Consider the following 17994-nt stretch of genomic DNA (forward strand, 5'->3'; position numbering starts at 1 on the left):
CAATTTTGAAATACACTCCTAGGAAAACAACCCTGAGAGAAAAAATCCTCAGCAGCTTTTACTGAAAGATTTAGAATGATTCTATGAAATACCACATGCCTAATAATCGAGATGAATATATTTGGAAATGTTTATAGAAAATGATGTTGAAGAAAATAAAACAACATAAACTAATATGCACATACTAGTTACAACTATTAAAAAAGAGAGATATATTTGTGGATAGGGATTGACAGCACAATAGAATTATGTGACTTGTTGCCCTTGTTTGTGGAATCTTTTTCAGGTAAAGATGTTTACATGTACAATAAAAATCCAGCTACTGTAACAAATAACAGTGAATAAAAGGAAAACAGTTCATTTAACTTTGAAAAATGCTTGCAAATGGACAGTATAACTATATACATATAAGCAAAATAATGTAATTATTAAAAAATAATGTTTTTTTTTAATTTTAAAAATTTATTTTATTTTTGGCTGCTTTGGGTCTTCGTTGCTGCGCGCGGGCTTTCTCTAGTTGTGGCGAGCGGGGACTACTCTTTGTTGCAGTGCGTGGTCTTCTCATTGCAGTGGCTTCTCTTGTTGTGGAGCACGGGCTCTAGGTGTGCAGGCTTCAGTAGTTTTGGCACATGGGCTCAGTAGTTGTGGCTCGCGGGCTTAGTTGCTTCGCGGCATGTGGGATCTTCCCAGACCAGGGCATGAACCCGTGTCCCTTGCGTTGGCAGGTGGATTCTTAACCACCGAACCACCAGGGAAGCCTGTAATTAATGTTTAGACACTGAAAGCTATAGATGCCATACCTGGGGAAAAAAACTTAGTATTTATATGGAAAAAGGACAGCTTCTGAATTCTGAAACATACCAGTTACCAAGTAGAAAATGTTTCTAACAATTGTTATGTAACTTTACTCTTACAGGCCAAAGAGTGTGGCCAGATGCAGAATAAGTGGCTGATGATAAACATTCAGAATGTACAAGACTTTGCATGCCAGTGCCTCAACCGTGATGTATGGAGCAATGAAGCTGTGAAGAATATTATCCGAGAACATTTCATTTTCTGGCAGGTGGGGAGAGTTAATTAAAAATTTTGTAGTATTTTACTTTGGTACATGGGATGTTGGGGAAGAGGAATTGGGTTATAAACTGGAACAAATTCATAACTGAGTTAAATTTTGACATATGAAAAAGTAAAACCACCCATAATGGCTGAAATAGTAAGGATAAGTGAAAGGGCAGCAATGAAGGGAAGGAGGAAAAAAGGAACCAAGCCGCGTAAACCATATAGTATTCACATCTCAGAAGAGTTTGAACGTCTTGATAGAGTGTGCAGCTGTACTGTTCAATAGAAGTGTAATGTGATTTAAAATTTTCTAGTAGCCACATTTAAAAAGTTCAAAAGAAACAGGCGATTGATTTTTATATATTTTAAAAATCAATATCTCTAATATAAAACTAATATTAAAATAATGATGAGGTGTTTTGTTTTGTTTTTTGGTGTTAAGCCTTCAGGATCTGGTATGTATTTTACACTTACAGTACAGCTGTTAGGACTAGTCACATTTCAAATCCTTTAGTAGCACATGTTCTAGTGGCTACTATAATTGATAGTGGGACTGTAGAAGATCTTGAAGTAATCAAAAAACATTTGACTAAGATGTGGATTTTAGCTTGAGTTTGATAGTCTTTAATTGTATGTCCTTAAACTTGTCATTTAGTCTTACTGGCTCTGGTTTCTTTTTATATAAATTACCAAGCTAAGGGTAGATGATTGTGCTCCAATTGTTTATATTATGAAAAATTATAGGGAATTCCCTGGAGGTCCAGTGGTTAGGACTCTGTGCTTCCACAGGGGGCACCGGTTTGATCCCTGGTCAGGGAACTAAGATTCTGTATGCTGCGTGGCACAGCCAAAAAAATTTTTTTTATAAAATAAATACTTCTGAATGAACTTAATCTTTTCCCCACTCTAAGACATGCTATTAATGTTAGTAATTTGCCTGTTCATGTTTTACAGGCCCCTAAATTCAGTAAATTTTTTTCTGAATGGTAACCTTTTATTCAGCGACTGTTGATTGAGCATCTCTTTGCCTAGCAGTATGCTATGCACTTGAGCTTATAATCTTAATATATTGTGATTTATTAAGATATATGTGGTTGAGAGTCAGGAATGAAATAGGTGGACAGATAACTTGAAAAGGAAGAGCAATACCTCTTTTGAGCTGGGAAAGGAGGAAGAATGGATTGCTATATTTATATAAGTTTCAGAAGTGACTGAGGGCAGGAAGTGGAGGGAGTTCACACTAGGTGACCTTCATTTTCTCTTTAATTGCTGTTGGTATATAACAAGGATATAGTTAGTACTTTTTTAAGAGGCTGATTTTTTTTTTTTTTAATATCAATGATTTAACAGGTTTATCATGACAGTGAGGAAGGTCAGAGATACATACAGTTTTATAAGCTAGGGGATTTCCCCTATGTTTCCATCTTGGATCCACGGACAGGTAAGGGTTATTTCAGCTTATAGTCTTTAACCTATTATTTAACTTTCAGTTACCTAAAAAATCTTTAATATTTGACTGGGTCCAGTTTCAAAATTGTTTGTAGTAATTTAGTTGAAGGGTTCTTGTTCATGCCCTTTACACTTATTTAAACATCTATTGATGTGTGTATTTAGGGAATATGTTTCCAGCAACTTTGGGAGATGGTAGTATTTTATATTTGTGCAGTTCTGTTCTTTCAAAGAATAACTGTTTATCTTCCTTATGATTTTTAAGGAATCCCCTTAGGTCACTAAAATGTTAAGATTGTTCAGGTACTGGTTGTAATCCCACCAAAGAAGCAGAGGGTAGAGCTGGGTTTATTATTCATTGATTGAGTTTTATATAGGTATTGCTTTCTCTGAATCTCTTCTTCCTAAATGGCAATAAATGATATCAGTAGATAAAGTAGTTCCTCCATCATGATGGCTGGGAATCTCTTAGGTTGGTTATAATTAATGTATTCCCTAGGTTATGAAGACACTATGTAACTTAAGCTGGTGTTGGGTGGGAATATGTTCCCAGTAAATTTTAATTATGTATATGCTGAAAGAAATACTTAGTGAGAATTCAGAAAGAGTGTTGATTTTATTTCTATATCCTGGTTTTTAATCTTTAGGTCAGAAGCTAGTAGAGTGGCACCAGTTAGACGTATCTTCTTTCTTGGACCAAGTAACAGGATTTCTGGGTGAACACGGGCAACTGGATGGACTTTCTAGCAGTCCCCCCAAAAAATGTGCCCGTTCAGTAAGTATGACTAAAAAGTGGTGATGGGCAGTTAACTGTCACTGTATAGAAGTGTCTTGTGTAAAATGTTTGAGGTTAAGATGGTAAAGATAATAATGTAAGTGGTGGACAGTTACAATTTGTGGCTGCACAACATCTTACATTTTGATAGTTTCCTACGTAAGGGTTCTCTCTTCTCAATGAAATTACAGGATTCATACTTCCCATCTCCTAGGATCAGGCATGTGACCTAAGACCTGGATTTAGAAGTAAACAATGTGACTATGTAGCAGTGAGCAGGAAGACTGACCAGCAAGCCTGGTAACAGAGAAACCCACTTCTTCAGGGGCAGCACTGCTTGGACTGTTGGAATCCAGGTCTAAGCAGCAGCGGAAATGGTATTTTTGCTAGAACAACTCTCATGGTGTAATTGGGCATTATTGCTGATTACATACCTTTAGGACCTGGGTCTCAGGCCCACCCAAAGATTATTTCTATATTTAATTTCTATAATATGCTATTACTAGGCAGACCTATTTGATAATTGATAGCAAGATTAGTTGCAAGTAGGAGACCTTCAAAGATGTGGGAATCTCACATTGATTGTAGGAACTGTTTGGGTTTGATGGCAGTGAGGATAAAATTAGTTACAGAGGATGTGACTTTAGCAGTCCAATATCATGCAGTGATGAAACAGTTCCTTAAGTTATTACCTAGAATAAAGTGCCCATTTAAAGAGAGGCTATGGGTGCTTGCCAAGGGTTTGTATAGAATTCTTTTCTTCCCCCCCTCCATTACTCAGAAATTTTACGTAAGTAGAATTCTTTCTTAAGGCATTAAAAAACCTAGGAAGTTTCTGTGATTTCCCGAAGAGAGTTTTCTCATCTTTTGCAGTCATAGGCTGATACTGTCAAAAACCAGAGCCTGAGCTTGTGAGTTGATGAATTAACAACATAAATTGAGTTTAAAATCTCACTAGATCTCTTATAAAAGTTAAGGGACTTAGTAAGGAAAAGAGTGGGACCATAAAATTGGACAGTTACATAGGGCTTATTTGGGTGACTAGTACCTCAGACCCCACTTCTGAACTAAATTCTCTGAATGTAACAAATTTTGATCAACTATGTACAAGAGACACAGCAACAAATAATGGCTTAAACAAGGAAGACATCTTTTCTCAACAAGAAGTTCAGAGGCAAGCAGTCTAGGACTTGACTCATGTGGATGTCATCAAGGAACCAGGTTCCTCCCCTTCTTTTCCCCCCTCTATCCTTAGTATTGGCTTTTGTCCTCATGGTCACAGTACAGATGCTGTGCTCCCGTCTTCAGCATGGACAAGGAGGAAGGGGGTGGTGTCTCTATTCCAAAGGTAAAACAGCCACAGATAAGAGTTCTGCTTGTTTTAGCTGGGCACATTTTCTTGTACACAGTTGAGGTTCTTTTAATAAGGAAGCAAAGAAGACTGGATGTGAAATAGGAAACTAACAGAGTCCATCATAATGTCATTCTTTAAAATCAGCCTTCATGATACACAGTGTTATTGTCTGTAGTCAGTCCAAGCCATTGCATGTCACGTGAGCATATCTGTTTGCTTTCTTGTGAGTGCTATTTAAATTTATTTTGAAAAATTTCATAGCTTTGTTGAAGTATAATTAATGTGTAGTAACTGAGTATATTTAAAATTTGCAATTTGACAAGTTTTGATATGAGCATCTTTTCATGTGCTTTTTTACTGTCTCTCTTTTTGTAAAGAGCCTATTCAGATCTCAGGCTCATTTTTTTCTTACTGGGTTGTATATCTTTTTTTTTGTGGCGGCGGGGGTGGGGGGGCCGTGCTGCGCAGCATGTGGAATCTTAGTTCCCTGACCAGGGATGAAACCCGTGCCCCCTGCAGTGGAAGCACGGAGTCTTAACCACTGGACCGCCAGGGAAGGCCCCTGGGTTGTATATCTTTTTATTGAGTTGTAAGGACTTACATATAAGTCCTTTGTTGGATATATGGTTTGCAGATATTTTTTTTCAGTTTGTTGCTTGCTTATTCATTTCATGATGGTGTTTTTGAAGAGCAAATTTTAAAATGTTGATGAAATCCAATTTATCAACTTTCTTTTTTATTTTAACATTTTTATTGGAGTATAATTGCTTTACAATGGTGTATTAGTTTCTGCTTTATAACAAAGTGAATCACTTATACGTATACATATATCCCCATATGTCTTCCCTCTTGCGTCTCCCTCCCACCCTCCCTATCCCACCGTTCTAGCTGGTCACGAAGCACTGAGCTGATTTCCCTGTGCTATGTGACTGCTTCCCACTAGCTATCTATTTTACATTTGGTAGTGTTTATATGTCCATATATAAACTACCACTCTCTCACTTTGTCCCAGCTTACCCTTCCTGTTCCCCGTGTCCTCAAGTCCATTCTCTAGTAGGTCTGCGTCTTTATTTCCATCTTTCCCTGGGTTCTTCATGACCATTTTTTTTTTTCTTTTTAGATTCCATATATATATGTTAGCATACGGTATTTGTTTTTCTCTTTCTGACTTACTTCACTCTGTATGACAGACTCTAGGTCCATCCACCTCGCTAAAAATAACTCAATTTTGTTTCTTTTTATGGCTGAGTAATATTCCATTGTATATATGTGCCACATCTTCTTTATCCAGTCATCTGTCGATGCACACTTAGGTTGCTTCCATGTCCTGGCTATTGTAAATAGAGCTGCAATGAACATTGTGGTACATGACTCTTTTTGAATTATGGTTTTCTCGGGGTAAATGCCCAGTAGTGCAATTGGTGGGTCATGTGGTAGTTCTATTTTTAGTTTTTTTAAGGAACCATACTGTTCTCCATAGTGGCTGTATCAATTTACATTCCCACCAACAGTGTATGGGGGTTCCCTTTTCTCCACACCCTCTCCAACATTTATTGTTTGTAGATTTTTTTTTTCACACACACACACTGTATTTTATTTTTACAAGAGATAAATAGACTGACACCAAGCATTGTACATGAATGACCACAACAAAAGCAACAATGATTGCAATTACCAAACATGAAACACACTCATACGATGTCATAATAGTGACATTCAGTCCAGTAATCCTCCTCTGTAACAGCTCCTTTACTTTGCAGTGAAAATTGATTTGTATATTCTTTGCCTCTGAGTCCTTGTGGGATTTTTTTTTTTTTAATTCAGACAGAAAGTCACAAAAATTATACTCATCCTCATCAGTTCACTCAGTCCCATGTAATTAATTTTTTTTCATCTTGATCTTTTGTTAGCACTTTTATGAGTTCATCAGTTTTTCATTAGAGTTCTGAAAATGCTTATTCATTCAGTTCAGCAGCAGGACAGCAGGATAGTCAGTTACCAGAAACCTTTACTTGTCAGAGTCTTTTCCATGAATTTCTTGAAGATGAAAGCCTTTTATAGGAACATATTTGCAAAAGCATCAGAGTACACCCAGAACTGTCTGTAAATGACAAAAGACTTAAAAATGACCACAGTTAAACATCTGATGAAAGTTCATAATAATGCAGTTGACAAGAAAATTAGTTATTTCTGAGATATACATTTTAAAGTAATAACTAGGATTGTTACTTACAACATTATACCAGAACATATAAGATTTTTAGAAATTTCATGTAATGTCTGAAACATTTATATTAACATATTTCCATACATATTTCCATACAAATACAAATATAAGATTTTTAGAAATTTCATGTAATGTCTGAAACATTTATATTAACATATTTCCATACAAATAACCCAATGAAAGTTTAGTATTAGTTGTTTTGTTTGTTTGTTTTTTTATACTGCAGGTTCTTATTAGGCATCAATTTTATACACATCAGTGTATACATGTCAATCCCAATCGCCCAATTCAGCACACCACCATCCCCACCCCACCGCAGTTTTCCCCCCTTGGTGTCCATATGTCCATTCTCTACATCTGTGTCTCAACTTCTGCCCTGCAAACCGGCTCATCTGTACCATTTTTCTAGGTTCCACATACATGCATTAATATACGATATTTGTTTTTCTCTTTCTGACTTACTTCACTCTGTATGACAGTCTCTAGATCCATCCACTTCTCAACAAATGACTCAATTTCGTTCCTTTTTATGGCTGAGTAATATTCCATTGTATATATGTGCCACATCTTCTTTATCCATTCGTCTGTTGATGGGCATTTAGGTTGCTTCCATGACCTGGCTATTGTAAATAGTGCTGCAATGAACATTTGGGTGCATGTGTCTTTTTGAATTATGGTTTTCTCTGGGTATATGCCCAGTAGTGGGATTGCTGGGTCATATGGTAATTCTATTTTTAGTTTTTTAAGGAACCTCCATATTGTTCTCCATAGTGGCTGTATCAATTTACATTCCCACCAGCAATGCAAGAGGGTTCCCTTTTCTCCACACCCTCTCCAGCATTTGTTGTTTGTAGATTTTCTGATGATGCCTGTTCTAACAGGAGTGAGGTGATACCTCATTGTAGTTTTGATTTGCATTTCTCTAATAATTAGTGATGTTGAGCATCTTTTCATGTGCTTCGTGGCCGTCTGTATGTCTTCTTTGGAGAAATGTCTATTTAGGTCTTCTGCCCATTTTTGGATTGGGGTGTTTGTTTCTTTAATATTGAGCTGAATGAGCTGTTTATATATTTTGGAGATTAATCCTTTGTCCGTTGATTTGTTTGCAAATATTTTCTCCCATTCTGAGGGTTGTCTTTTCGTCTTGTTTATGGTTTCCTTTGCTGTGCAAAAGCTTTGAACTTTCATTAGGTCCCATTTGTTTATTTTTGGTTTTATTTCCATTACTCTAGGAGATGGATCACAAAAGATCTTGCTGTGGTTTATGTCAAAGAGTGTTCTTCCTATGTTTTCCTCTAAGAGTTTTATAGTGTCCAGTCTTATATTTAGGTCTCGAATCCATTTTGAGTTTATTTTTGTGTATGGTGTTAGGGAGTGTTCTAATTTCATTCTTTTACATGTAGCTGTCCAGTTTTCCCAGCACCACTTATTGAAGAGACTGTCTTTTCTCCATTGTATATCTTTGCCTCCTTTGTCATAGATTAGTTGACCATAGGTGCGTGGGTTAATCTCTGGGCTTTCTATCTTGTTCCATTGATCTATGTTTCTGTTTTTGTGCCAGTACCATATTGTCTTGATTACTGTAGCTTTGTAGTATAGTCTGAAGTCAGGGAGTCTGATTCCTCCAGCTCCATTTTTTTGCCTCAAGACTGCTTTGGCTATTCGGGGTCTTTTGTGTCTCCATACAAATTTTAAGATGATTTGTTCTAGCTCCGTAAAAAATGCCATTGGTAATTTGATAGGGATTGCATTGAATCTGTAGATTGCTTTGGGTAGTATACTCATTTTCACAATGTTGATTCTTCCAATCCAAGAACATGGTATATCTCTCCATCTGTTGGTATCATCTTTAATTTCTTTCATCAGTGTCTTATAGTTTTCTGCATACAGGTCTTTTGTCTCCCTAGGTAGGTTTATTCCTAGGTATTTTATTCTTTTTGTTGCAATGGTAAATGGGAGTGTTGCCATAATTTCTCTTTCACATTTTTCATCATTAGTGTATAGGAATGCAAGAGATTTCTGTGCATTAATTTTGTATCCTGCAACTTTACCATATTCATTAATTAGCTCTAGCAGTTTTCTGGTGGCAGTTTTAGGATTCTCTATGTATAGTATCATGTCATCCGCAAACAGTGGCAGTTTTACTTCTTCTTTTCCAATTTGTATTCCTTTTATTTCTTGTTCTTCTCTGATTGCCGTGGCTAGGACTTCCAGAACTATGTTGAATAATAGTGGTGAGAGTGGACATCCTTGTCTTGTTCCTGATCTTAGAGGAAATGCTTTCAGTTTTTCACCATTGAGAATGATGTTTGCTCTGGGTTTGTCATATATAACCTTTATTATGTTGAGGTAGGTTCCCTCTATGCCCACTTTCTGGAGAGTTTTTATCAGAAATGGGTGTTGAATTTTGTCAAAAGCTTTTTCTGCATCTATTGAGATGATCATATGGTTTTTATTCTTCAATTTGTTAATATGGTGTATCACATTGATTGATTTGCATGTATTGAAGAATCCTTGCATTCCTGGGATAAACCCCACTTGATCATGGTGTATGATCCTTTTAATGTGCTGTTGGATTCTGTTTGCTAGTATTTTGTTGAGGATTTTTGCATCTATATTCATCAGTGATATTGGTCTGTAATTTTCTTTTTTTATAGTGTCTTTGTCTGGTTTTGGTATCAGGGTGATGGTGGCCTCATAGAATGAGTTTGGGAGTGTTCCTTCCTCTGCAATTTTTTGGAAGAGTTTGAGAAGGATAGGTGTTAGCTCTTCTCTAAATGTTTGATAGAATTCACCTGTGAAGCCATCTGGTCCTGGACTTTTGTTTGTTGGAAGATTTTTAATCACAGTTTCAATTTCATTACTTGTGACTGGTCTGTTCATATTTTCTGTTTCTTCCTGGTTCAGTCTTGGAAGGTTATACCTTTCTAAAAATGTGTCCATTTCTTCCAGGTTGTCCATTTTATTGGCATAAAGTTGCTTGTAGTAGTCTCTTAGGATGCTTTGTATTTCTGCGGTGTCTGTTGTAACTTCTCCTTTTTCATTTCTGATTTTATTGATTTGAGTCCTCTCCCTCTTTTTCTTTATGAGTCTGGCTAATGGCTTATTGATTTTGTTTATCTTCTCAAAGAACCAACTTTTAGTTTTATTGATCTTTGCTATTGTTTTCTTTGTTTCTATTTCATTTATTTCTGCTCTGATCTTTAAGATTTCTTTCCTTCTGCTAACTTTGGGTTTTGTTTGTTCTTCTTTCTCTAGTTTCTTTAGGCGTAAGGTTAGATTGTTTACTTGAGATTTTTCTTGTTTCTTGAGGTAGGCTTGTATAGCTATAAACTTCCCTCTTAGAACTGCTTTCGCTGCATCCCATAGGTTTTGGGTCGTCGTGTTTTCATTGTCATTTGTCTCTAGGTATTTTTTGATTTCCTCTTTGATTTCTTCAGTGATCTCTTGGTTATTTAGTAACGTATTGTTTAGCCTCCATGTGTTTGTCTTTTTTACGTTTTTTTCCCTGTAATTCATTTCTAATCTCATAGCGTTGTGGTCAGAAAAGAGGCTTGATATGATTTCAATTTTCTTAAATTTACTGAGGCTTGATTTGTGACCCAAGATGTGATCTATCCTGGAGAATGTTCCGTGCGCACTTGAGAAGAACGTGTAATCTGCTGTTTTTGGATGGAATGTCCTATATATATCAATTAAAATCTATCTGGTCTATTGTGTCATTTAAAGCTTCTGTTTCCTTATTTATTTTCATTTTGGATGATCTGTCCATTGGTGTAAGTGAGGTGTTAAAGTCCCCCACTATGATTGTGTTACTGTCAATTTCCTCTTTTATAGCTGTTAGCAGTTGCCTTATGTATTGAGGTGCTCCTATGTTGGGTGCATATATATTTATAATTGTTATATCTTCTTCTTGGATTGATCCCTTGATCATTATGTAGTGTCCTTCCTTGTCTCTTGTAACATTCTTTATTTTATAGTCTATTTTATCTGATATGAGTATAGCTACTCCAGCTTTCTTTTGATTTCCATTTGCATGGAATATCTTTTTCCATCCCCTCACTTTCAGTCTGTATGTGTCCCTAGGTCTAAAGTGGGTCTCTTGTAGACAGCATATATACGGGTCTTGTTTTTGTATCCATTCAGCCAGTCTATGTCTTTTGGTTGGGGCATTTAATCCATTCATGTTTAAGGTAATTATCGATATGTATGTTCCTATGACCATTTTCTTAATTGTTTTGGGTTTGTTTTTGTAGGTCCTTTCCTTCTCTTGTGTTTCCCACTTAGAGAAGTTCCTTTAGCATTTGTTGTAGAGCTGGTTTGGTGGTGCTGAATTCTCTTAGCTTTTGCTTGTCTGTAAAGCTTTTGATTTCTCCATCAAATCTAAATGAGATCCTTGCCGGGTAGAGTAATCTTGGTTGTAGGTTCTTCCCTTTCATCACTTTAAGTATATCATGCCACTCCCTTCTGGCTTGCAGAGTTTCTGCTGAGAAATCAGCTGTTAAGCTTATGGGAGTTCCCTTGTATGTTATTTGTCGTTTTTCCCTTGCTGCTTTCAATAATTTTTCTTTGTCTTTAATTTTTGCCACTTTGATTACTATGTGTCTCGGCGTGTTTCTCCTTGGGTTTATCCTGTATGGGACTCTCTGCGCTTCCTGGACTTGTGTGGCTATTTCCTTTCCCATGTAAGGGAAGTTTTTGACTATAATCTCTTCAAATATTTTCTCTGGCCCTTTCTCTCTCTCTTCTCCTTCTGGGACCCCTATAATGCGAATGTTGTTGCGTTTAATGTTGTCCCAGAGGTCTCTTAAGCTGTCTTCATTTCTTTTCATTCTTTTTTCTTTAGTCTGTTCCGCAGCAGTGAATTCCACCATTCTGTCTTCCAGGTCACTTATCCGTTCTTCTGCCTCAGTTATTCTGCTATTGATTCCTTCTAGTGTAGTTTTCATTTCAGTTATTGTATTGGTCATCTCTGTTTGTTTGTTCTTTAATTCTTCTAGGTCTTTGTTAATCATTTCTTGCATCTTCTCAATCTTTGCTTCCATTCTTATTCCGAGGTCCTGGATCATCTTCACTATCATTATTCTGAATTCTTTTTCTGGAAGGTTGCCTATCTCCACTTCATTTAGTTGTTTTTGTGGGGTCTTTTCTTGTTCCTTCATCTGGTACATAGCCCTCTGCCTTTTCATCTTGTCTATCTTTCTGTAACTCTGTTTGTAGATTTTTTGATGATGGCCATTCTGACTGGTGTGAGGTGATATCACATTATATTTTTGATTTGCATTTCTCTAATGATTAATGATGTTGAGCATTCTTTCATGTGTTTGTTGGCAATCTGTATATCTTCTTTGGAGAAATGTCTATTTAGGTCTTCTACCCATTTCTGGATTGGGTTGTTTGTTTTTTTGATATTGAGCTGCATGAGCTGCTAGTAAATTTTGGAGATTAATCCTTTGTCAGTTGCTTCATTTGCAAATATTTTCTCCCATTCTGAGGATTGTCTTTTCATCTTGTTTATGGTTTCCTTTGCTGTGCAAAAGCTTTTAAGTTTCATTAGGTCCCATTTGTTTATTTTTGTTTTTATTTCCATTTCTCTAGGAGGTGGGTCAAAAAGGATCTTGCTGTGATTTATGTCATAGAGTGTTCTGCCTATGTTTTCCTCTAAGAGTTTGATAGTGTCTGACCTTACATTTAGGTCTTTAATCCATTTTGAGTTTATTTTTGTGTATGGTGTTAGGGAGTGTTCTAATTTCATTCTTTTACATATAGGTGTCCAGTTTTCCCAGCACCACTTATTGAAGAGGCTGTCTTTTCTCCATTGTATATTCTTGCCTCCTGTATCAAAGATAAAGTGACCATATATGCGTGGGTTTATCTCTGGGCTTTCTATACTGTTCCATTGATCTATATTTCTGTTTTTGTGCCAGTGCCATACTGTCTCGATGACTGTAGCTTTGTAGTATAGTCTGAAGTCAGGGAGCCTGATTCCTCCAGCTCCGTTTTTCTTTCTCCAGATTGCTTTGGCTATTCCGGGTCATTTCTGTTTCCATACAAATTGTGAAATTTTTTGTTCTAGTTCTGTTAAAAATGCCATTGGTAGTTTGATAGGGATTGCATTGAATCTGTAGATTACTTTGGGTAGTATAGTTATTTTCTTTTTTTTTATGAACATTGTGGTACATGACTTTTTTTAAAATTTAATTTTTTTTTTTTATACAGCAGGTCCTTATTAGTCATCAGTTATATACACATCAGTGTATACATGTCAATCCCAATTGCCCAGTTCATCACACCACCACCCCCACCACCACCCCCTGCCGCTTTCCCCCCTTGGTGTCCATAGGTTTGTTCTCTACATCTGTGTCTCAATTTATGCCCTGCAAACCGGTTCATCTGTACCATTTTTCTAGATTCCCACATATATGTGTTAATATACGATATTTGTTTTTCTCTTGCTGACTTGCATGACAGTCTCTAGATCCATCCACGTCTCTACAAATGACCCAATTTTGTTCCCTTTTATGGCTGAGTAATATTCCGTTGTATATATGTACCACATCTTCTTTATCCATTCATCTGTCAATGGGCATTTAGGTTGCTTCCATGACCTGGCTATTGTAAATAGTGCTGCAGTGAACATTGGGGTGCATGTGTCTTTTTGAATTGTGGTTTTCTCTGGGTATATGCCCAGTAGTGGGATTGCTGGATCATATGGTAATTCTATTTTTAGTTTTTTAAGGAACCTCCATACTGTTCTCCATAGTGGCTGTATCAATTTACATTCCCACCAACAGTGCAAGAGGGTTCCCTTTTCTCCACACCCTCTCCAGCATTTGTTGTTTGTAGATTTTCTGATGATGCCCATTCTAACAGGAGTGAGGTGATACCTCATTGTAGTTTTGATTTGCAGTTCTCTAATAATTAGTGATGTTGAGCAGCTTTTCATGTGCTTCTTGACCATCTGTCCATCTTCTTTGGAGAAATGTGTATATAGGTCTTCTGCCCATTTTTGGATTGGGTTGTTTGTTTCTTTAATATTGAGCTGCATGAGCTGTTTATATATTTTGGAGATTAATCCTTTGTCCCTTGATTCGTTTGCAAATACTTCCTCCCATTCTGAGGGTTGTCTTTTCATCTTATTTATGGTTTCCTTTGCTGTGCAAAAGCTTTGAAGTTTCATTAGGTCCCATTTGTTTATTTTTGCTTTTATTTCCATTACTCTAGGAGGTGGATCAAGAAAGATCTTGCTGTGATTTATGTCAAAGGGTGTTCTTCCTATGTTTTCCCCTAAGAGTTTTATAGTGTCCGGTCTTACATGTAGGTCTCTAATCCATTTCAAATTTATTTTTGTGTATGGTGTTAGGGAGTGTTCTAATTTCATTCTTTTACATGTAGGTGTCCAGTTTTCCCAGCACCACTTATTGAAGAGACTGTCTTTTCTCCATTATATATCTTTGCCTCCTTTGTTATAGATTAGTTGACCATATGTGCATGGGTTTATCTCTGGGCTTTCTATCTTGTTCCATTGATCTATGTTTCTGTTTTTGTGCCAGTACCATATTGTCTTGATTACTGTAGCTTTGTAGTATAGTTTGAAGTCAGGGAGTCTGATTCCTCCAGCTTCGTTTTTTTCCCTCAAGACTGCTTTGGCTATTCGGGGTCTTTTGTGTCTCCATACACGTTTTAAGAGTTTTTGTTCTAGTTCTGTAAAAAATGCCATTGGTAATTTGATAGGGATTGCATTGATTCTGTATATTGCTTTGGGTAGTATAGTCATTTTCACAATATTGATTCTTCCAACCCAAGAACATGGTATGTCTCTCCATCTGTTGGTATCATCTTTAATTTCTTTCATCAGTGTCTGATAGTTTTCTGCATACAGGTCTTTTGTCTCCTTAGGTTTTTTTTATTCCGACGTATTTAATTCTTTTTGTTGCAGTGGTAAATGGGAGTGTTTCCTTAATTTCTCTTTCAGATATTTCATCATTAGTGTATAGGAATGCAAGAGAGTTCTGTGCATTAATTTTGTATCCTGCAGCTTTACCAAATTCATTGGTTAGCTCTAGTAGTTTTCTGGTAGCACCTTTAAGATTCTCTTAGTATAGTATCATGTCATCTGCAAACAGTGACAGTTTTACTTCTTCTTTTCCAATTTGTATTCCTTTTATTTCTTTTTCTTCTCTGATTGCCATGGCTAGGACTTCCAAAACCATGTTGAATAACAGTGGTGAGAGTGGACATCCTTGTCTTGTTCCTGATCTAGAGGAAATGCTTTCAGTTTTTCACCATTGAGAATGATGTTTGCGGTGGGTTTGTCGTATATGGCCTGTATTATGTTGAGGTAGATTCCCTCTATGCCCACTTTCTGGAGAGTTTTTATCATAAATGGGTGTTGAATTTTGTCAGAAGCTTTTTCTGCATCTATTGAGATGATCATATGGTTTTTATTCTTCAATTTGTTAATAGGGTTTATCACATTGATTGATTTAGGTATATTGAAGAATCCTTGCATCCCTGGGATAAATCCCACTTGATCATGGTGTGTGATCCTTTTAATGTGTTGTTGGATTCTATTTGCTAGTATTTTGTTGAGGATTTTTGCATCTATATTCATCAGTGATATTGGTCTGTAATTTTCTCTCTTTTTTGTAGTATCTTTATCTGGTTTTGGTATCAGGGTGATGGTGGCCTCGTAGAATGAGTTTGGGAGTGTTCCTTCCTCCACAGTTTGAGAAGGATGGGTGTTAGCTCTTCTCTAAATGTTTGATAGAATTCACCTGTGAAGCCATCTGGTCCTGGACTTTTGTTTGTTGGAAGATTTTTAATCACAGTTTCAATTTCATAACTTGTGATTGGTCTGTTCATATTTTCTATTTCTTCCTGGTTCAGTCTTGGAAGGTTATACCGTTCTAAGAATTGGTCCATTTCTTCCACGTTGCCCATTTTATTGGCATAGAGTTGCTTGTAGTAGTCTCTTAGGATGCTTTGTATTTCTGTGGTGTCTGTTGTAACTTCTCCGTTTTCATTTCTAATTTTATTGATTTGAGTCCTCTCCCTCTTTTTTGTGATGAGTCTGGCTAATGGTTTATCAATTTTGTTTATCTTCTGAAAGAACCAGCTTTTAGTTTTATTGATCTTTGCTATTGTTTTCTTGTTTTCTATTTCATTTACTTCTGCTCTGATCTTTATGATTTCTTTCCTTCCACTAACTTTGGGTTTTGTTTGTTCTTCTTTCTCTAGTTCCTTTAGGTGTAAGGTTAGATTTTTTATTTGAGATTTTTCTTGTTTCTTGAGGTAGGCTTGTATAGCTATAAACTTCCCTCTTAGAACTGCTTTTGCTGCATCCCATAGGTTTTGGATCATCGTGTTTTCATTGTCAGTTGTCTCTAGGTATGTTTTTATTTTCTCTTTGATTTCTTCAGTGATCTCTTAGTTATTTAGTAACGTATTGTTTAGCCTCCATGTGTTTGTGTTTTTTACGTTTTTTTTCCCTGTAATTCATTTCTCATCTCATAGTGTCGTGGTCAGAAAGATGCTTGATATGATTTCAATTTCTTAAATTTACTGTGGCTTGATTTGTGATCCAAGATGTGATCTATTCTGGAGAATGTTCCATGTGCACTTGAGAAGAAAGTGTAATCTTCTGTTTTTGGATGGAATGTCCTATAAATATCAATTAAGTCCATCTTGTTTAATGTATCATTTAAAGCTTGTGTTTCCTTGTTTATTTTCATTTTGGATGATCTGTCCATTGGTGAAAGTGGGGTGTTGAAGTCCCCTACTGTGATTGCGTTACTGTCGATTTCCCCTTTTATGGCTGTTAGTATTTGCCTTATGTTTTGAGGTGCTCCTATGTTGGGTGCATAAATATTTACAATTGTTATATCTTCTTGGATTGATCCCTTGATCATTATGTAGTGTCCTTCTTTGTCTCTTGTAATAGTCTTTGTTTTAAAGTCTATTTTGTCTGATACGAGAATTGCTACTCCAGCTTTCTTTTGATTTCCATTTGCATGGAATATCTTTTTCCATCCCCTCACTTTCAGTCTGTATGTGTCCCTAGGTCTGAAGTGGGTCTCTTGTAGACAGCATATATATGGGTCTTGTTTTTGTATCCATTCAGCCAGTCTATGTCTTTTGGTTGGAGCATTTAATCCATTACATTTAAGGTAAATTATCTATATGTATGTTCCTATTACCATTTTTCTAATTGTTTGAGTTTGTTTTTGTAGGTCTTTTCCTTCTCTTGTGTTTCCTGCCTAAAGAAGTTCCTTTAGCATTTGTTGTAGCGCTGGTTTGGTTGTGCTGAATTCTCTTAGCTTTTGCTTGTCTGTAAAGGTTTTAATTTCTCCATCAAATCTGAATGAGATCCTTGCTGGGTAGAGTAATCTTGGTTGTAGGTTTTTCCGTTTCATCACTTTAAATATGTACTGCCACTCCCTTTTGGCTTGCAGAGTTTCTCCTGAAAGATCAGCTGTTAACCTTATGGGGATTCCCTTGTATGTTATTTGTTGTTTTTCCCTTGCTGCTTTTAATATTTTTTCTTTGTATTTAATTTTTGATAGTTTGATTAATATGTGTCTTGGCATGTTTCTCCTTGGATTTATCCTGTATGGGACTCTCTGTGCTTCCTGGACTTGATTAATTAATTCCTTACCCATATTAGGGATGTTTTCAACTATAATCTCTTCAGATATTTTCTCAGTCCCTTTCTTTTTCTCTTCTTCTTCTGGGACCCCTATAATTCGAATGTTGGTGTGTTTAATATTGTCCCAGTGGTCTCTGAGACTGCCCTCAATTCTTTTCATTCTTTTTTCTTTATTCCGTGCTGCAGTAGTTATTTCCACTATTTTATCTTCCAGGTCACTTCTCCGTTCTTCTGCCTCAGTTATTCTGCTATTGATCCCTTCTAGAGAATTTTTAATTTCATTTTTTGTGTTGTTCATGATTGTTCGTTTGCTCTTTAGTTCTTCTAGGTCCTTGTTAAATGTTTGTTGTATTTTCTCCATTCTATTTCCAAGAGTTTGGATCATCTTTACTATCATTATTATGAATTCTTTTCCAGGTAGAATGCCTATTTCCTCTTCATTTGTTAGGTCTCGTGAGTTTTTACCTTGCTCCTTCATCTGC

General features: G+C 36.4%; 1 protein-coding gene across 1 annotated transcript in view; it reads left to right on the forward strand.

Moving 5' to 3' along the window:
• UBXN7 (UBX domain protein 7) overlaps positions 1-17994 on the forward strand; it is a 74537-nt gene that overhangs the window by 40526 nt on the left and 16017 nt on the right. Inside the window, exons 6-8 of the mRNA XM_068546516.1 lie at positions 917-1063; positions 2410-2500; positions 3156-3283. Coding sequence (XP_068402617.1) covers positions 917-1063; positions 2410-2500; positions 3156-3283 — 366 coding nt within the window. The remainder of the gene's footprint in view (positions 1-916; positions 1064-2409; positions 2501-3155; positions 3284-17994) is intronic.

Source organism: Eschrichtius robustus, chromosome 6 (assembly GCF_028021215.1).
Source record: "Eschrichtius robustus isolate mEscRob2 chromosome 6, mEscRob2.pri, whole genome shotgun sequence".
NCBI classification, from domain to species: domain Eukaryota; kingdom Metazoa; phylum Chordata; class Mammalia; order Artiodactyla; family Eschrichtiidae; genus Eschrichtius; species Eschrichtius robustus.